The sequence below is a fragment of the Malurus melanocephalus genome, unplaced genomic scaffold, assembly GCF_030028575.1.
Source record: "Malurus melanocephalus ecotype Western Australia unplaced genomic scaffold, MMel_1.1 scaffold_634, whole genome shotgun sequence".
In the NCBI taxonomy this organism is placed as follows: Eukaryota; Metazoa; Chordata; class Aves; order Passeriformes; family Maluridae; genus Malurus; species Malurus melanocephalus.
In genome coordinates this window covers 80,432-102,071 of record NW_026623866.1, presented here as the reverse complement: position 1 = coordinate 102,071, position 21,640 = coordinate 80,432, and the positions used below count along the sequence as shown (strand labels likewise).

At 38.7% G+C, this 21,640-nt stretch overlaps 1 protein-coding gene across 1 annotated transcript; it reads right to left on the bottom strand.

The window, feature by feature from the left end:
- Window positions 1-5,174: 5,174 nt before the first annotated feature.
- Window positions 5,175-13,356, bottom strand: PLAU (plasminogen activator, urokinase). The gene is made up of 11 exons (XM_057383451.1): window positions 13,309-13,356; window positions 11,584-11,694; window positions 10,939-10,990; window positions 10,661-10,765; window positions 9,961-10,126; window positions 9,560-9,645; window positions 9,243-9,432; window positions 8,463-8,617; window positions 7,369-7,509; window positions 6,688-6,836; window positions 5,175-6,208 (listed from the first exon to the last, which is right to left on the bottom strand). Exons 2-11 carry the CDS (start codon window positions 11,641-11,643, stop codon window positions 6,014-6,016), a joined length of 1,299 nt encoding a protein of 432 aa, XP_057239434.1. The 5' UTR covers window positions 11,644-11,694; window positions 13,309-13,356; the 3' UTR covers window positions 5,175-6,013.
- Window positions 13,357-21,640: the final 8,284 nt, after the last annotated feature.

Below are 21,640 nucleotides of genomic sequence, written 5' to 3'. Positions count from 1 at the left end.
AAAAAATGGCTCCTGTACAATGATACCAACAACAAGGTTGGGTTACTGGTAATCGTCTGTGAAAGCTCCTTCAGAAATACTCTTTGCCATTGGAAGAGCCCACAGACTGTAATTTTAATTGTAGTGTCCAGGCAAGTTTAACAGATACCATTCAAAGAATAAATTTTGCTTTTAAGCTTTGCAGTTCAAAGTGCTCATAAGCTAGCATCATAAGTTACAGGATATAAAACAATTCTCTGATTTGTCTACCCAGGTAATAAACAAAAGATGTCTTGRTGCTGTATGTATTAAAACGAACCCATTGTAAATAGATGATATAGTTAATGTAAGACAGTGTTCTTAGAGGGCAAAAGATTTAATGTGTGAGRTAAATCTAATTGCAGTTATTTTAGATGAAACTGGGTTGTTCTGGAAAAATATTTTTAATTTATCTCTGTGTGTACAGTTTGAAATTAAATTAGCTATTGTTTGTTCTTAAAGAGGATACAGAAAATGTGATTCTGTAATCAAATACACCTGATCCCAAATGCAAGGTGTCTAAGGTAAATAATTTCTGATCAATTTTAAATGGCAGCTACTTAAAGCCCTTGCTGTCCTGCAATGTTGGCTCAGGGACTGTCTAGCTAGTTCTAGAGCTTTTATCTGAGATGGTTGCAGGYACATGTTCAAGCCATTTCTTCACATGGCTGGGCTGCTGTTAATATAGTACACAAGCATGTTTAAAAATAAAAGTATTATCTAACCACACAAATTTGCAATATGTCAGACTTTGCAGGTGCATTTGAAGATGAAGGAGTTGGAACATGAGTGAAGATTTTTTTATCATGGGTGCTGATGTGCTGTACTAGTGCCAAGTACAGGCTGTGATCTTCATGGAACAGCTGCAATTTCAACAGCTGTAGTGATGTTCTGATTTAAGTCACTTGGGGATGCTTTGTTTTAACTTAGGCTAAACTTCGGTACCACAAGGCAAGAAAATTTAGGGAAGAATTAGTGGTAAGTACTTCTTAACTTCTGTTGTGGTTACTAATTTACTGCATTAGAACATCCCACCTGTAACCAGCAGAGATACTTTGGTTCAGTTCTGATAAATGTGAAACTGCCTGTGGATCTGTAAATGTGTCCATCTGGTTTTTCAGCAAAAAGGCATCAAATCCCAATTTACAATTGGCATTGCAAATCTTGTGGTTGCCCGTGATTTYCATCTTCTTTTGTGATTGGCTCCTTACGCTAAAATTGTGCTTTGGGAGATTTTAGCACTCCCCGAGGCCTCTAGCTCGAAGYGTACTGAGGTAATTCATGTATATGATGCCAAATCATAACATTACATACAAACCACTTCCCAGTTATTCAGYAGAAAAATAACATTTCCACTATCCAATAGGGGATAATAATTTTACTCACTTGCCAGCTGCACATGTTCTTCGTTGATATTATTTTGCCCAGTGGGACATGGATACAATTAATTGGATTCTAGTCCTTTCTGGAATATTTTTTTTGTTAAAAGTCACTGAAAAGTTTGCTCAAAACTCTTTGTAGTTATTAATCTACCATTAAGAGATTTGCCTTTAATTGTTAAATCAGAAATACAGACTATTTTCTCTCATAGGAGCCACTTTTAAAAAAGTTGGGTTAACTGTGTAATACTATTTCCAAATATCCCTGTAATGTCTGTATTTTCAYGCAGACATCTCAGTCACTGAGCATGTTCATTGATTTCATAATAAAACCTGAGGGAACCTGAGGTTAGATGATTTCTCAAAATATCTTTCACTTGCATTGCAAGAGCCCAAACCAACTATTTTATTATGTTTACATTTTTTTCTGAAAAAATCCAGTGGATAAGGCTCACCACCACTCGATTTCATTTATTTTGTGCTTCTCTGCTTTTACCAGTAGGGAAATTTCATAATATTTCAGTTCAACTTCCCTTCCTGCCACCAAGTTTATTGCTTTTTACCCCATCTCCGGAAGACGCAGAGAACAATTTATTCCCTTCTCAGCTTCGGCTGTTTCCCTTTTGAAGAAAATGTCCCTTGTAGATGTTGCTTCTCTAGATAAAATAAACTATTTTCAGTTTTTTATCCCTGTCATGTTCTAGACCACTGATTACTGTTGTCTTCTCATCAAGAAGAATGACACTCAAAACAAAACACAGCTGAGTGTTTGCCTTGTCCCGAGGTTTGCAAACTGTGCTCTGATGTATGTGTCAGTATGTTTACAGTTTTTTACTCAATACCCTTGACTTAAATCCAGCCTATGGTCTGCAATGCCTTCTGTGTCTGTTTYAATACCAGTCATCATTCATCTACTTCTCTGTGTTCTGTTATGACTGTGTTCATTTTGATGACTCTGGATTGCTTTGCTCACTCTGAATTCTGTTTGGATGCTGGTACACTCACAGCCCTTTCCAGCTTCAAAGATCATTGGTGTATCCTACCAGACAGAGGCAGCCTAAGTCTGAGCTTGTTGGCTGTAGCTCTGGAACTGGACACAGGAACTGAGCACACTGCTCATGGGGGACTGCATGTGTTTTCATGCTTGACTTGTGGGTCTGCATCTCATTTTGTTGTTCATTAAGTACATAGTCCTTGTTCCTTCAAATTCATGCATTTCCACTTCTTATAGCTCCATTTAATTTACTTGCCAAAAGATTAAACACAASCCAAATTCTGGACAGATTTGTATACTGCATGAGATGTGATGGATTTGGAAGGGTTATGTCAGACCAACTTTGAACCCAGACTTTTTCTTACATGAATATGTAGTGTTTCAAGTATGCCACTTTTTTTACTTCAGTTTAAGATAGAGGTATCTGAAATTTGAAATTACAAGATTGGTGAACACAGAAAGATTTTATTCTCTTTTTATGAATAAGTTCTGTACTCACTAGGCCTAAAAGAAGATCTGTGGTTAGGTGTCAGAAGTGAGCCAAAAGCTTAGTGACCAAATAGTCATGTTGGGTTTTAGTTTAGGTTTCAATATGCACAAATGAAATCCTCTCATGCATACATTTCAACATGGAAGTGGTGCAACAAATAGCTGACAATGTACTACATTGCCTCATCCCTTAGTTTATTTTAAATAGATTTTATTTTTAAGTACTTTGAGTCACATTTCAGTTTCACTTCCATGAATAAAGCTCCAGCTATATAAGGTCAAGTGGCCTGTTCATCCAGGATGCATCACTTCCTTCTAAGAGCTGACAGGTTAAACAAGCTTCCTATGTGTTCTGGATGCATCAGATAATGCTTTGTCCTCTTTACTTAGTGTGTTTCTTCTGTGGAAGTATTGAAGATAAGTAGGAACTTGAATTCATGTTAGTCATGCTTCTAAGGCTTCCGAGAGGATGATCTCTTCACTTGGGCTGATGCYCACTTCTCAGCTGTTTCTAAATACTTGTAGGACTCCTATTCTACTCCTTGCTGTTGCCAGCAAACACCTGAAATCAATGAACAATATCAAGTAAGCCTAGCTTTATGATACCAGATTTTTGCATTTATCCAATATCTTCCAAAACCATTCTCTCTCTGGCCATTCTCTTATCATTCTGCAGGGGTGGTTTGCCAGCCTCCATGCACAGCTCTCTAGGCTGCATCTCTTCATCTTCACCAGCACCTCAATCTGGATCAACATCTGCTCACTCTCTGTGACAGGGAAAGAGAATGTATCCTGTGGATTCTGTTGCAGAAAGAGGAAGTTTTGCACAACTGCGCTCTCATCTTCTGCCCTTAATTTTCCCAGGCCTGGTAACAGTCAGGCAGATGATATTGTAGCTGTGAGGCCAAAGTCATGCAGAGAACATTGAAAGAGACTATATGAAATTGTATAGCCAACATAGCAGAGGTGTATGTATACTGTATGTTAGCTAAAAGATTTCATTTTTGCTGGAATAGCTTATCCAGCATAACCAAAAGAACGAATAAGATTGCAGACCCCAAACATCATGGGGGTCAATGTCCAAACGTTGATGCTCTTTGGTTTCCAGATCYTTTATTTATTTATATTTTGTCTAGAGTTTCCTAGACTTCAAACAAAATGAGACCTAAAAGCAAGTTTCATTTATCACTCCTTCTCATTCTTATATTCATAATAATGGAAGTAAGTTAAAATAACATTGTATTGACTGCCTGCATTAAAAAAGCCTAGAGAAGTCAATGACAAAKGTGCTGTTCATGCAATGAAAAACAAAAGCAATTGCCCTGAAGGTATTTAAATTCTCCACCTGTTGAAGATTTGTCGATTTGAGTATTTTGATAAGTGTTGAAGTGAAATACTGTAGTATGCCAAAAGAGATTCTTAAAACCTCATATATTTTTGTCTAAACCTCTATTACCCTTGCTTACTTTGGGCCTGAAGTCTTCTCTGCTAGCACTGTTGCAGCTGTCCGAGTAGTTGCTATCAAAATTAGTACTGAGGAGGTGTGTTCCTTCTCCCACAGTCTCCAGCCTCCCACTCTTTCACCTGAGATCTCCAACTCATTCTCCAGAAATCATGCAATTGTAACTAACTCTCTCCACCAACTTTGATCAGAAGTCCAGAAACTTGCCMTGACTAATTCTAGCACCTGCAGTGGTTAACTCTGCTCATAAATTTCTTTGCAGATCTCAGCCACAAATTGTATTGCCTAACAGTTTGCAATCCAGCACTGTTGGTAATCATTTAATGTTGAAGTAGTGCTTAGTATCCCTGTCCATGTCTGGAATGTTGGGACATTAGTCACAGTAGAGTCACATGGCTGTCAACTCTCGCTCCTGCCAACTCATAGCCAGCCAGAGCTGTGGGAAAAGGGAAGTATTGTTGAAAGGGTATTGAAGTGTAAGGACAAGTGACTTAACAGTAACAGCACTGTCAACAGGAGAGATGGTACCTGCTTCACTCTTGAGGCTCAAGGACCAGCCTTGATCAAGATTCATTCCATCACCCATGGGCAAGTTGCATATACCCAGACTACACCAAGCTACAGTTGGCATAGGCTTTTAATGAAGGTGTAAGTGTTTTTAAAAAAAGAAAAATTAGCTTATGCATATCAAATATTTCAGTAATTGGGAAGGTCAAATATTTATGCCGTACTAACGAAGGTTGTCACATTAGAACTTAATGGCAATTCTCTTTTCAGTCATACCCTTCTATTTTCCAAAAAGCAAAAACAAACACATAAGAAGAAGGTGTTTTTAATGTTATTTAACATCCATAATACAAAGAATAAGTTAAATACAGTAAAAATAATTAAATAAAGCTTGAGGTTCCAGCCCTCATACAAATAATTCAAATCTATAAAATAATTCACATCTACAAAACAAAGACAAGTTTAAAAAATAAAACCAGAATAAGTCTTGGGGAGAAAGAAGTCACTTCCATATAATAKCAGTTAAATGAATTTCTGACTTTTGACACCTGCACCATTCAAGGAGTGCACAGGTAGATGAAGAGAGATCACATAATCAGACTTTCCAGGGGACTCATCTTCACCTGTGATCTGGAAGTCCACTTTACCTTTTTGCAGCACATTAAGAGTTTGTAAAGCTGACTCAGCTACTACCTTCTTTTCCTCCACTTTTTGATGCCAAGTCTGATCACTCAGTACTGATCTTACCGGGTTTGTAGGACTTGAATCTTAGTATTAGTCAGTAAAATGAGGGGAGATTTTAAGACTCAGGTCCATGTATAAAATGAATACTTGAGTTAAGTAAGTTGAAACTGTATCACTACTTCCAGAGCAAATGCTGGTCCATAAATGAAGTGGACAGATAACTTGCTATGCATAGTATCGTGCATGGGAATACTCATTTAAATGTTAAATATTTTAGCTTCCCAACTGAGTGGTTTTCCAGGTAATTCATAGTAAGATAATATATCAACCATCTCTCTGTCTCATGCCTCAGGAACACCAATGTGAGTGACTGACCACACAAGCATTTAAAATGAAGCCTCTCATGACATTCAGGTCTTCACTGTCCTGGTGTCAGCACAGCTGTATCTTGTTCATTTCAGTCCAGCTGTAGAAAAAAGGTCACTTTGGTTCAGGAAGAAAACGACTCTTGGCAAGTAGCCCATTCATGTTGGAGTCAATCCAGTTAAGGTATTGAGTAACTCTGGTGTAAACACCAGGCTTGTTTTCCTTTGCACAGCCATCTCCCCAGCTGACAATCCCATAAACCATCATCCTGCCATTGTGCTCACAGACCATGGGGCCACCGGAATCTCCCTGACAACAGAAAGAGAACATATTAGGTCATTTTCTGCAGATGGAGCCTGTGATTGTTTTTCTAGAGTTAAATCAGCTTGTAAGGAGCTATGAGCTAAAGCTTTGATCTTGGAGAGCATTGCTTAGATGGAACAGAAGGCTTGGCATCTGCTGTGACTTGAACAGTCTCTAAAGCTAAGGAGTTCTCTAGTTCCTTCTATCAGGATACAGGGAGAATAGTTGCCTTGGAAGACAACCCTCCATCTTCATACTTCTTGCACCTCCAGGAAGGGCTGGAGGGAGAGGGGGTAAAACCTAACTCTTGCTTCCTMCTTTATTCCAGATGTTTGGCCACACTACAGGCCAACTCCATTTGATATAGGAATTTCCAGTTACATAACAGACTCTTGTGACTAGTGGAACTACAAGATGCCAACAACAGATCCATATAGTGTACATGCATTTAAAATTATTTTAAAAATAAACCAAACCAATTTTACCTTGCATGCATCAATCTGCCATGTGGGATCTCCAGCACAGACCATGTTGTCAGTAACTCTAATACTGTCATAGTATTCATATTTGCATTTTCTCTGTGATATTAAGTTCACAGGGGCTGACATCAATCTCTGAGCATARAAGATGTCATCTGGAAATAAAGGAGTATTGAATTATTTTCACCATCCAAGACCAAAAAAGAAGAAACCACTCATAACACAATTTCTGCACTTAGCATAACCATTCCAGTTCTGCATTGAGGTTCTCATTTCCATCTTATGCGGTATTGGTTTGCTTCTACTATTAATAAATAAGTTTCAAAGGGGAAAACATATGTTCCAAATACAAAATRTAACTTTGAAATGATTTTTGAAAGAAATTCTGCACAAATGCAATCCTTTGCTAATCCTCCCACATGGCTTTAATTTTTTTCACTCATCACATCAGGAATGATAAAAATTGTGTTTTACTTTGTATGGTTGACAAGTGATAGAAGCATCAGATAGGAAATGCCATGGGCAACTAGAGAAGATGACAGCAAAGATCATCTTCAAGAGATGCACATGGAATATATACAATAGAAAGGAATTAATTTTTTAATACTTCATAGATGATGGTGTGAAAATCATCCCATTTCCACCATTGTGGAAGACCAACTTTGGAAAGAGAAGTCATTCACTTACAAAAATCTTGTTTTCCATAGCCAGCTATTTCACAATAGGTATTGTCTTTTAAGTAAAGGTTCCTCTCTGGCAGGCAGACAGTTCTGACATACTTGGATTCTACTGCACACTGTCCAGAAGTTGTCCTTATCCTTATCAAAGCTATAAAACAAGTCAGAAAACAYACAATTAGATTTGTAAAGCAAGTTTTCCCCCTCAAGTTCTGACAATAGGAGTATTTGGTACTTSATAATAAATGGGAATAACTGCAATTATCTCTGGTTCTGGTTACACCTGACTCCCCTCATTGCCTTTGGAATGACTATCTTTACTTAATACCAACAACATTTATTTCCCAAMACTAAATTTCCAATTTGAACTTGCTTTCTCAAAGGATAGGGGCTGATAGCTCAGGGAACAGAGTCTGCTGCAAGAATATCTTCAGGTGTTTCAAAGAATGAACTTTCTAACTGGCTATAGAGGGTGGCATCCATCACCCTGAATGGATTGCAAAGCTATTCTAGGATTTTCTTTAACAGCAGCAGCAGGAGGAATGTGGAAGGGGTGGTAGAGTTCTCAGTGTCAACTGCAAGAGTAGCAAATCTGTTCTGTGCAAGATGCAAAAACCCATCTCTGACTTAGGTGCTTTAGGAGTAGGCTTGTGAAACCCAGACTTTTATAAAAGTCTGAATTAATTCAGGATAACCTTCAGCTAATGTGGTGCCTGATATGGCATTCCAATTCTGTATGATTAAACCTACTGTGCATGCATCACTTACAATAGATACAGTGTGATCTGTGTAGACACATCATAAAATGGCAGAAATGCAATGCTGCCACCAGTGCTTATGGAAAAGCCATGTCTTCCACAGGTCCAGAGACTGCCTGCCAGGTAACCCATCTGATATGTGCCMCAACCATAATTTATACAAGTGCAAAAACTGTCAGCACAGGCCTGATTTTCAGGCTGTTTTTGTTTACTTCATCTAGAAGTATTTAGTTCCTATTCCCTTCCTTCCCATCTCTGGTTCCAATTCTTTTAGAAGATGTATGTCCCAATTATGTAGCATTCACCTATCCCAGTTTTTAAAGGCTCATATTAAGATGACACTTACCAATATCATTCTCATTGCCACCTGTGTCATCTGTAAAGTCAGGGTGAGAGATGATCTCATCAACCATGAATACTTGTTCCTTATCATCAGTAACATTCAGTATGGACTTTCCAAGGAAGACTTTGTAGACAGATTTGTTTATTGGTCTTCTTGATCTGAATGAGATTAAATAGACTGATTAAGACTACTGATTTCAGAGAGTAAGGTYAACAACTGAGATCCAGTCCCAGTTATGTTTCATATTTATTTTGATGCTGATAAGGAAAACTTAGTCAGCTTTGAAAGTTAATCCAATATTCTGAAGGAAAGCACCCTGATTTTCCCTTTGAAGGGATTAAGATAAATATTCAGACATTTTAAAACACGCCTAGCTAGTTGCTACTAATGCAAGGCGTTGGTCTCAAGAATCCTCTGCAGGATGCCAAAAGGATCAACTTGCCACAGAAAAGCCAACAAAAACCACTCATAAACGTGTTCTACAGCTCATCACCATCAGTACAATTATTAAGTTTGGGGGATGGTTAAGGTAAAAATGAAATCCTGGCACCAATATACATTAAATTGTTTAAATTGCATCCCACCCAACTGTCCACATCTTGCTAGCTCATTCTGCTAGATGAGGACTCCCAGAGGCACAATTTTTTCTGGCTGCTCTTCTTGTTTTGTTCAGGCAAAAGAACATTCTTAATCTGGTGCATTTTGACGGGTTGCTCAGTGAGCATTGCACTAAGAAATCAGTTGAAAAAAGCTGCAAATAAGCCCATGGAACTGGAAACTTACGGAGTGTGGAAACAGTGAGCTGCTGTGAGCACCCAGCAAGGGTCGATGAGGCTGCCACCGCACAGGAACTGATCCATGCCCCTTACATTTTGGAAGATGCCAGCTATCCAAGGCTGAGACTCAACCTCTGCCTGCCTTCCACCAACAATCTTGAAATTCTTGCTGATACTTCTTTGACCACATGTGGGCCCTGAAAAAAGAAAAATTTTGTTCAGACATTCTTACAAATGCACAGCAACCTCATGCTATTAAAAATAAAATTAAAAAATCAACCAAGCAAAAACAAACCCAATTGTGTTGAAACTAATAATACTTACCACACTTCTCTATGTTGCAAGGTGTTTCTTGAATGGTATATCCCCTTTTGGTGTAACACCAGGGCCTGCTCCTTCCATTTGGGTTTCTAAAACATAAAGAAAGTGTTTCTTTCATAAAGGCCATCTTAAAAACTTATAGTATCTTAAAACTCTAAGTGATCTGAAAAAAAACCAAAACATTTTGTTGCAAGATATATCAGAAAAAATAATTAACAACTGACTACTACTGTTCAATATTGTGMATTTTTGCAGCATGATCAGCTTCAGTGGGTCCCATTCCAAATATTTTTAGTCAGTAATTCAGCTCTCTAATGTTATTTGTTTAGAACATGTTTCTCACTGAAGCACCTCTGGGGCTGTGATAATAGAAGTCAGCACAGGAAGAGCAATGCTTTTCTTACCTGCAGTAGCTGTGYTTGCCCAGTCCAAGCTGCAAAGCATTCTCTGAGTAAGCATGGTAACGATCCCTYCTGATCAATGAGGGCAAGTTCCATGGCAGACATTTGTCCTCTGTTGCCATCCCTCTGTAGTCCTTCCCATTTTCAGTATAGCAGGTGCTTTCAGTATCTGAGAAAATAAATAATTTATTAGCAGCATGTTCTTGTTTATAATTATTCTGTGACAGGGACAAATCCTTCTAATGAGGAAAAAGTTCTTGCATTACACACAAAAACAGATGCAAAATCTGGACTGATGAGATATTCTTATTAAATTTRCTCTATGTGAATGATGTGCATCAAGTCTCTTACACTTTAAAGAATATGTATTAATGCTTTAACAGTTTAAGTGAACTTCTAAATATAATAAATTCTGCTTCTCAACACTCACAAACTAGGTCATTTTTTTCCACTCCAAAATAAAAGTAAGGTTGAGGTAARCAACCTTAGTGAGGAGACAGGGACAAGAAAAATTAAGACATCCTGATTTTGCACCAACATTTACTTGTTTCTCCTCATTTAGGCTAGTAGCATAAACTACGAAAGGCTATCCAGTCATGTTTATAAGTAATAACTTTCACTTGGAATTTCATATTAATTCTTTGACTATCTTTTAGACCTTTCCAACAAATTTAGTGAGCATTAAGGAAGATAAATACTCTACCTAGTTCACAGTGAATCCCCATGTATYTGTCTGGACATATGCAACGACCAATTCCACTGAAGAGGTAATAGGTAACGCATGTTCCTCCATTCAAACAAGTGCAATCTGCAAGTAGAAGACATCACCAATTATAGGCAAAATATTTGAACACTGAGGTGAAATGTAATTGCAAATTTTTAGGTGTTTAAGTATCATTAAGGGTCTTCCTTCTAGCATAAAGGTATAATTACAGGATAATAAGTTCTTTTTAGGTTCAAATAGAACAGGCAGATGCTTACCCTTGTAATCTGATCTGCGTTTATATGGCCTGTAGTACTTCCAGCTATAAATCTAAAGGAAAAGAAAAAAAGGATTTTAAGGAAGCGGCTCCTTTTATGTGGTTTGATSATCTTTTACATGCCCAAATTCTGTTCCCTACTGCATACATTCAACAGTTTTGTTTTTCTGCATGTAGCTACCAGCCGAACCTGCTCTGTGTAATCTGTGTATGAATGAAAAGTGGAGCTCTAATGAAGCAAAGCAGAATAGGGAAGGAAAAACATCCATGTATCATGCAAAAAATAACCCCAAAAAAAAAAAAAACCCAAATCTCAGAAAAGCCTCACTTAGCTGTGCCACAGCATCAGGTCAACATGGCAATTATTTCTGCTGTAACAACTGAAGCTCTTAATGGTCACTGTCCCTAAAACAGGGAAAGAACTTCACCCTCTCCACCAAGCAGTGCAGCAAAGACGCAGTATTCATCAGCTGCCCCTGTCATTTTGGTGACCTTGGTGCTTCACATTTGTGCCACAGAATAAAAGTCAGTAAATTCATACAATGGGTTCTTGTTCTGTCCTTCAAGGCATTCTCCCTGCTTTGCAGGCTGGATAKGCCTTTCTCCATTAAACAAGATTAGGCATTTGAAATACTTAAAAACTTACAGACTCTAGTCCCGTGACAAGWGTGCCCAAGGTTACTGTGAAGAAGATGAGTAACTTCATGCTGTTAGTTCACTTCTCTCTTTGCTCTTCTTCTATCTGTATTATTTGATTCTGAAAATAAAAGAGAAATTTAATGTCATGCCATAGCTTGCAGTGTCAGTTTTCTTGCTTCTATTGTCTTCAGTTGGTTTCAAAATAAATCACAACAAAACTGATGAATTAAGCATTTAATTATAGTACATTGCTTATTATTTCCATATATTAAATTAGAAGTTATACTTTGTAGGTTTTTTTTTTTGTACAATCAGCAATACAAGCAAATTTTTTTAAAGATTGTAAATGAAGCAGGGAAAGATAAATTGGAAAAATCCATACTCAGTTTTTGCACTATGGACTAAAAGTTGGAAATTGGCAGATGTATTTTAGCTGCTGTGCAGCTGTTTGTGCCTATTTAACTGATTGTTCCTACCTTCAAGGAAAGCACTGAGCACGTGGCTTCGGGGTATGAAAGAGAAAGTTCCTTGTTTCAGTACCTCTGTAGTTACCAGCTGCACCCTGTTGATGCTCAGCACTTAGGTAAGACCAGATGCCTAAACCAAGTGCCTCTGACCATTGCAAACTCTAGAAAGTCTGCTCATGATGCTGCCTCACTTATTTACAATATTAGAGGCTTACAACATATTCTGTCTTATTTTCTTACATGCAGCTGGGTCTTGTAGCCAAGTATGAATAGCAATCTTACCAATGGTAAATAATTATCTTATAACAACAAGGGGGAGTACAGCAGAGTCCTGTGTGTCTTTTCTTTAAATTACAATGCAARTCATGGGAGTGTTTTTAAAACCATTCTCACTTCTAGAAAACAGTAAAACTTGATTTCTAAAAGATTCTACAGGGATCTCAATTATACTTACTTTGGCAAAAGAGAGAGGAAAAATAAAAAAAAACAAAAAAACAAAAAAACATTACAGTAGAAGAGATGTAGATAACTAAGCTGGTACTGAAGAYCTGTTCCACACTGTACCTGTTTCAGGTTTCTACACTGGACTATGTCCAGTTCGGTCCTGCAGACTTAATGTCTGCTGATATGTGGAATGCACCTTACAGTTAAGCTTTCTTTGGAAGAAATGGAGTGCAAGTACTCTATAGGTTGTTGTTGAACACTCTAAGATTTACACTCTGGTGTGTAACAAAACACAGGGTAAAGAGAAGATCACTGAATTGATTTGGAAAATAGACATTATTGACCATTATACAAATGAAAACGCTAACGTAGATGCATTAACAGCAATTAACCACCTTGTAAGGGTGTCCTAATGCAAGAAAACAAATTATGGCTCAAGYACTAAGCTGTGCACACTTTTCAGATTGCAATGCAATTTCAGCAGATATACTTCCCTTAACCATTATTAAGAMAATTATTTTTAGTATTTTTGGCAGTAATGCAAGTAATGTATTCTTTGGCGCTATAAATAGTTTCTTAGGCCCAGCCTTCGCATCACAAACAGCAATACTACTGATTCCTTTAAAAATTCTGACACACCGTAGCAAGTGTGACCTTCCCCACTGCTGCGGTACTGCAGTACAGTAGATTTAAATTTAAAAAAATAAAACAAAACATAAAATATTAACGTAATTTAAAGAGCAAATGCTTCATCCCGATCGACTCAGAGGCGGCACTTGTGCCCGTGGSTGCCCGTCGGGTGTCGAAGGCACGGCACTTACCGAGAGCAAAGCGGCGGTGCCCGGGTCCGGGGCTGCGGCGGTGCCGGGGCCAGCGCGGTGCGGGCTCTATAAAGGCCGAGCCGGGGCGGGGCCGCCGCCGCTGCCTCCCTGGGGCGGCTCCGCACCGCCCCCTCGGCGCTCCAGAGCGCTGCAAACAAAGCTGCTGCCGTGACTCAAAGAGGAAATTTCTTGGGCTGCTTCTTAGTTTCGGGGAAGGGGGGTACAGTCAGGGCGTACGGGGTAAGATTTTGTGAAGGGGCTCTCTGGCTTTCCCGCGGCAGTCGGCAATTCCTTAAGGGTATTAATAAAAACAAAAGAGAAATCAGTGAGAGCTATGAAAGGAATGAGTAGAAAGGTGCCTGGAGTCATGACAGAATGATAACAGGGGTAGCATGTATGTATATCCATCAGCAATAAACACAGAGTGACTATGAAGCATGCCTGGAGATACAAGCAAATGTGATGYATTTTATTCATATGGTGCTACTTGGAGAATTATAAGTGATTTTTTAATTAATAGAGGATTAAATTCTTTCAGGTGTGGGTTAAACATAGCCCGCTGGGAGGGAGTATTGGGCCAGAATGTGCGCTTGAAGCACTGGGTGTGTTTTCAGAGAGCTGAAACACAGGACATTGATTGGGGCGAGTAGGACGCAGTTCTCACGCCAGCTGGAATCTATTAAGACACAGGGCTTACAGCAGGTGCTAAACTCATCTGCCTCAAATTACTTACAGCTCTCTTGCCCTTGAGCAATCTTCAGCTCATGAGAAATTGGTCATGGTTTTCTTATAATTCCTGYCTTCCAAAGAAGTATTCAAAGCAGTTCATTTCATGACATGACGTTGGAGATGTGAACTGACATATATCTAGGAATGCAGACCCAGCACAATAGTCTTTCCCAGGCCAGCTGAATGTGATATTTTCCACATTATGCTGCAGTATTACAGCATGGCAGTGAATAACAGCAAACCAGTATATGATATTTGTGGGTGTATTCATAGGGTTTAGCTTCAGGTAGTGCAGGTCACTAAGGTGAGGTAGGTGTCCACAGGCTGTGTAGCTGATGAAGAGGAGTTTCTTTAGAGGTCAGGTCAGAGAAGGAGTTGACCTGAAATTCCCTCAAGAGAAAAGTTTTCATAGCTTGATAATTCAATGCTTAAGAAGACCACCTTTCCATGTTTGCCATGTAACAACCAGTGTGATCATGTATGGCTCAGCTTTCTTCTTTCCTCCCCACCTTTTATTTTGTCAAGTCTGGGGTATAACCATATCTTTGTTTAGGTAGTGTCTGCATACATTCTCTATTCATTTCTGTTCAGATTTTCAGGCTCCAGTCAGAACAGATCTCATGTTTGCTGGAAGCACACTGAGTTCATTGAATGGGAGAAACTGAGTCAAGAGAAACAGCTCAAGCTGGAAGTCTATATGTGAATGTAGGTAAGGAACAAGCCTTTCTGAATTTCAGGAGAGAAATTTGTCTCACATTCTGTGGTAACTTAATATGTCAACATCACAAGCAATTAGATCCTCTAAGAAACAGGGCAGAAAATATCGAGGTAGATATGACACTCTCTTCCTTTCAGAGGAACAGCTATTGATTAAACTTATCCTAAGGAATCAGTTCTGGAGAGAGGGGAATAATCTAGATTTTAAAAGCAGTCTGGACCATTTACTCAATTAATTTTAATACACCAACCTTACATATAATAAATGAAGAAAAAGGTCATGGTTTGATTCAGCTGGGAGAACAGGAAAAAGCTTGGATGCAGGAAGAGGAGGGCTCCTCAGGCCTGAATAGAACCTCTCCTTCCTCCTCCAGGCTCCCAAGGAAGAGGCTCTAGCCCCTCCTCAAACTCTCCTTCTGGAAAAAGAGTCAACCCTAGAGGAACTGTGTTTCCTCTTTCCCATTTCTTGTTCCCTGAGAAGCGTGATCAGTTATCCTCTCCCTGACCCTTTGACAATGTTGTGCAGGTGCCCTCCGTTCCTCATTTGCCTCCTAAAACCTGAAGGTTCATACTTGTTTTTCAGATTTAAGAGCCAAAAACTTTTGCTGTCTTCATTCAGCCACAAGATACAGCAAGATTCAAATCTCCCTTTTTCTATCATTTGCCATATACTCAGATCTTACTGGAATACTATACTTCTCAAGTACATCTAGTAGACCACCAGATGAAGTGACTTGGGCTGTGGTGTCCCTCTGTTTCAATGGTGGCAGCTACTGATCAGAAATTCTGACATGTTTGCAGTGCTGCTTTAGAGTTATCAAATTCCTTTGGTCTGAATATTTGTACTACCTACATAGGCAAATGAATTACAGTTGAAACTGAACTGGACTGAACTGAAAATGTGGTTTAGTAGAAAGACATCCAAGCCAGCTGCAAATGAGTTTGTTTTGGTATTCCAAGTAATCTCACAGCTGCATCATCTCTATGAGCATCAAGTGACTCCTAGGGAAACAGAAATGCATGAGATAATTTCCAGTGCCTGGATTCACTGAGCTGGCTAATGGCTGACACAACAAGATCTGAAGTTTCAGGTGAAATAGATCCTTGGACCCTTGTTATGTGCACTGCTTAAGGCAGAGACCTTGGAAAATTGTAGCATGGCACTTCTGCCATGTCCTCCATCTGACCTCAGAGCTGGACCTGCCTKCACAGATGGGAAATGCACAGGCTCAGGGAGTGGGAGGGATGATACAGGACTGGTTCTGCTACCAAGGGATTTCTGGTTGCTTCAGGGTCAGCATTTTTTCACTATTGCATGAGTGAAAGAGTTTAGAAGGGCCTTGTTTTAAGTCATGTCTTCTCTCCAGAAGATTATGATAGGACAGAGGAAAAGCAGGTCTATGTCACTCAAAATCAAAGTTGTTTGGGAGAAACAGTGAATAAAGTTAAATGCCTACTGCAAGACTCTCAGTGGAACTTACTTGCCCATAGATRTTAAGTATGAGAAGCCATGAGGCTTAAGAGAGAAATATTTGTACAGACTCATGGACAAGTTTTGTATTTTGAGAGCCACTTCGTGCTTTCCACTGTTTATYTCCTTTTCCTTATACATGGCTGTGGTTTCATCACTTTGGGCACTTACCAAAATTTGGATGAGGTGTAGGCAAGATGGAAGAGGAAAGACTTCTGACGAAAAAGAGGTGGTCTGGGAAACGGTCAAGGGACTTGTAGAATACATTTTACCTGTTTTGTAGGAGTACAGTGTCTACATTAGAAAACACTGCTCTCAAAATCTCAAGTCATTTGCTCATTTTTGTAGTCATGGCTATTAATAATAGGGCTTTATATACTTCTCTTGTCTGCACCTGGATTATAGCACAGAGTAAAAAAAATTATACACCTATTATGAGCTGCTCATGTGATTTGAGTCTGCAGTCATATAGTTCTTATCTAAAATAGGAGTCAGATGCAGTGGATCCAGCCCTGAAGAGCAAGTAGTATCAGACCCAAAGCCAGGCTGTTCTTGGGTTTCTGTGAATTTTTGTTTTAGTTTTCAGTTCCATATAAAAATCTTGCTGATTCTTTAAATTTATAGTTGAAGTAACTTGAATGTTTCAGACTAATCAGCCAGCCTGACTTRGCAAATTTAGGAAAGATAACATTCCATTCCAAATAGATGAGAACACTGACCCTCAGAGAAATACAGGGGGTTGGTTTATCTCATGGTGGTACACTGAAAGAGACTGTGAGGTTTGCATTGTTCTGCAGAAGTTGCTGGGGTGGAGGTATTATTAGTTACAGTGTTCATTTTCACAGCTGATGATAAAATATTAAAAYTCAAGAGAAATACCATCCACCACTCTGGTGGTCCATTAGTAAATCCCAAACTCACAGGGAGTTAAATAAACCTACAAATATTAATAAAAATTACAGCTAAAGAAATGCTKTTCTGTAAGAAAAAATTATGCCTGAGGCTTTATATTGGTCATGTGGTGCACGTTTTGGTTTATATCATGTATAAGTAACATCGGAATTAGTGCTTTAGCTAGTAAAATGTCTGGTTTGCCAACATGACTTACCATGAAAAAGAAAAATCATTTTCAAATCCTCTCTACTCATCGTTTAATATGAATGGAGAAGTTTAAATTTGCATATGAGCAGTATGTGTGCTTAAACCTCTGTCATCTCAAATGAAAGAGCAGGGTTAAGCCACATGTTGACTGTTTTGATAGTGATTAAGAGTACAAAAGCTAAGAAAACACCTGAAAGTCATGCCAAAAGATTGACATGACCTGTCATCTCTTTAATGGTAATAGCTTATTGTTGTTAGGTTTTTTTTTWAAATAAATTAGTTTGTCATCAAATTAAGTGGCCCTGGCAATGGTTATAGAGTTGAAAGAATATAGCTACATTTATAACTGCTTTGTGTATTGGCAGCTTCAAACACAAACTGTGTTGGGTTAATTTTGGATTGTAACAGAAGGGATTTTAAGGCAGTCAGAAAATGTGTTACAAGTTTAAGGGAAATTTTCCACTATAAAGTTGGTTTAGATTATTTTATCTTCCTCTTGAAAAACATGGGTACTTTTACAGTAAAACATTTTGTATTCTCTCTCTGATGTTATCCAAGTCAAATTTTTTAATCAATTTACTTCTAGCTCTTGAGATAATAACAGGAATGATTGAATAAACCATTAGATACTGAAATGTAAACAAATAGATTTCAAATGTTACATTATCACTGTTCATAAAGTTAAAAATATAAAGTCACTCTTTAATCTTATTCCCTCAAATTACAGTTTGTATGAGTCCCAGGAATTTCCAGAGTAGCTGATTTTAAGTTGAATGTGATTCATGAAAATTCTTGCAGTTTAATGACTCTTGATTACTTGTCAGTTGTTTGTGGTTGGAATCTGAAGCAAACAGTGATCTCATTTCCTTTAGGTACAATTCAGCTACTCAGGTTTCTTTATTTATTTATTTTTCCTTTTCCTTGCTGCCTACTGCTTTTGCTCTGCTCTGTGTTATCTGTGTGCGTAGAAGCAGCTGAGCATTATCACTTGAGGGCYGCTGGACTCTCTCGGATGCTTGTGGGCACTACTTGTGGCTTTGCAAGCAGCAGGAGTAGCCAGGCTTTATCTCTGAGCTAAGCCAGTGTCACCTTGAGTGCCTGTGAAATCCCCGGCCACTGGGCCTTTCTCATTTGTGCGTAGAAAGCAGCACAAGGCTTCTTYTTCTTGTATACAATGATTTGTTGTTTCAGTGAGCTGTCCGGATACGGATATTTTTGAGAACAGCGATGATCACATCTGAGCATTTCTTCATCAGCTTGATGTGCACCTGCTTCTACACGATGCTTTGTATCTTGTTTAGCATTTATGAGAATTCATTGATTATGAAAATTAGCAATCTCTTTGGCATTTGTTCAGATTACTCATTTGAGACAGCGGTTATCTAAAATCTAAAGATTAGTTGAGCTATGGATCTTCCATCCAGATTGTAAATAGTTGAAAATTAAGTTTGTGTTTCCGTTTAAGCCTGTCTTTAGTCAGAATCAATGTGCTGGTAGCACTAGGGCGAACACAGAAAAGGTCTGTGAGTCTGAAAATAGAAGGCAGAAAACAAATACCAAGGGTTCTTAGGGATTCAGTTGTGCTTCWTTTGATGATCTTAAATCCTGGAGTAGAATGTTTTTCAAGGGAACCCTTTTTCTACCCTACCATTTACTGGTCTGGAATAGCACAGTGAAATCCAACATTGGAAATTTTCAGAAACTGATTTGGACTATTATTTCTGCAGTGCATCAGTCAATCAGATGTACATTCCACAGGAAAACCAACAAACTGAGAGCACGCCAGTTAGCATATTTCTAAGAGAAAAAGGATTTGCTACAATCTTGGAAGAAAGCAAATTTTAGGGTTGACCTCTGAAAGCTGTGTTTTACTGATGGCTTATCCAAGGAAGCARCATACCCTAAACCCCATGTGCAATACAGCCCAGGAGGGAAAATTGGCTCCGCTCATCTCTGTGAAAGGCTGYCTGGAAAGATCATTTAGGATTCCACTCCCTCTAAAGCAGTGACTGTCTAAATAAATGCAAGCTATAAGAAAAATTACTCTCAAATCTTGGCATTAATGACATTAGTAATGGACTGTTCCATGAAGTACTCAAGACATTCTGAAGAGCAAAAGTGAATTTATAGTTGAAGGAAAAGGTTACCAAATGCAGAAAAATGCTAAAGAGCCCATAAAGCAGTACTGCCCAGTGTGTRAGGCACTCTCAGTAGACTTGCAAGTGAACAGCTGTTGACCAATTCAAAGGATTAAGAGTTTTAAGGAGAAAAAAGAAGTTGCTTCCTGGGTGCTGTTGAATAAYAGCATTCTTCCTGCATAAGGTCATAAAGAAACTGTGCTGGGAAGAAAGGAGAAGCAGAATAAACTTGGGTAGTCTTGGCTAATAATACTTTGTATCTCGGGTACTCTAATAATAGTACTTATCTTCCCCCCACCACCACTCCTTTGGATGTTTTGGCTACATTCTTCCTTATTTTCTGGTTTGCTTCCTGTAACTTATTTCTAATATGGGCACTGTGCTACTTTCCCTAATCTTTGTTTGCTGATTGTTGTTTCAAGTTTATAGGTTTTAAGTAAATACATCTCTAAAGAAAGCTATGCTTGCTCCCCTTATCCTTTCTAGAGCAGTTGCAGATTTTATGGACAAACAAGGAAAACAAAAAAAAAAAAAAATAAAAAGAAAAAGGGAGATTGCAGAGCCTTCTCATATATCATAAGCCCAACAGAAAAACAAAATTTTAAAAATGTTTTGTTTGTAAAATCATCATCCTTTTGCTGAGTCTTCCAGAGGGAGGTTCTGACAGAGTAACCTATCATCAGTACCACCAGGAGTATTCCTGCCAGAAAACAGAAATACTTTCTGTCTTCCCCATCTCCATGGCTTTTTCTTGGCCAAACTGACTACTTATGCCATTCTGTGATTTTGGTTAGAACTGTTGGAAATGACAATGTTTTCTTTCTTTTGAAATCTATGTGTGGTTTTGTCCAAAATATCTCAAGTTTAGATAAAGTCTCCATCATAGAGAGTTTTGGAGTGAGTCTTCCCATTGTTCCTCAAGAGATGCCAGGAGTATGCTCACTTCTTTCTAAGGATCAAGCAGTGAGGGAGAATCATTTACATGGGAACTGAAGGCAAGGTGGAGAGCAGACTGTCTGCTGATAAATGTGTAAGGCTCAGCATCCTGGGCTGCAAGCTGGGACTGTTGTAGTCATGATCAGAAAGGTAGGGAGGGAAGTGGGGAGATGGGGAAAGAGGCAGTGTTAATGTGGRGAAAAGGGTAAAAAAACGTGTTGTTGTCAGAAGTGGAAGAGCTCACTGCTGTAAAAAATTGAAAGATACTTATTCATGGAATTAATATCAGAAAAATTATTATGTGGACAATATGGGTTGGGCACATGAGTTATTCAGGAGGACTCAGCAAAGGATGAATGTGAGAGGATAGGCATAGAAGGCATAGGTCATGAAGTGCTCTGAGAGTGAAAACAAATTATGGATAGTTGACTCAGTAAAGAACAGGCAGAAAATTCAGGATGATTTGATCAAAGAGAATTCCACAAAAGATGCCTTTGCAGAAGCTTTTCTGAGTCCAGACAAAAGAAGAGTAATTGTAATTTTCAAGGCTTCTCTCAGGCAAAAAAAGTTGCATTTTTTTCAATGACAGCAAGAGAAAGTGGAAGACACTCATTTGGGACCCAAAAGGAAAGATGGAGCTCTGTTATAACTGAGTTGGGTATTATGAAACATCTTACAAAAAGGTGGTACGAGAGAGATGTTTGAATTTAGTCTTTGAYGGAGTTCACAGAAAGTTTACAGTAGAGGTGTAACATTACCCACATAGAGATAGCAAATCAGTTTGTGTTTCAAAGTGGAAAAAAAAAGGAAACCAGAAGAGAGACATTTCCAAGTTAGGAGAGATTCAGTGAAGAAGAGAATTGTGGAATGTGGCCAGTGTAAAGGAAGCTTCCCAAGCCCAGAAAAACAAGGACAGATCTCTGCCTCTGGGCTGTTCTGGTGAGAATRGTTTGCACTCCACGCAAAGGACAGATGATGATTGGAGGAAGCCTGAAGTGGAGCTGGAGGAGAAATTCCACTGCTAAGTTTGTATTTGGTGAGCTCTGAAGAGATCACTATGTGAAGGAATTGCAAGTAGAGAATACAGTGGGATATTGTTAAGGTAGGACTTATAGGAAAGAACTGGATTTTCCCTCATGGCACCTGGTGATGAACATTCACRTTGCCATCCAATAGGAAGCTTTTGTAGCCCATGTGAATTCCCCTGAGATGAATGGAAATTTCTAACATAGCCTGTGTA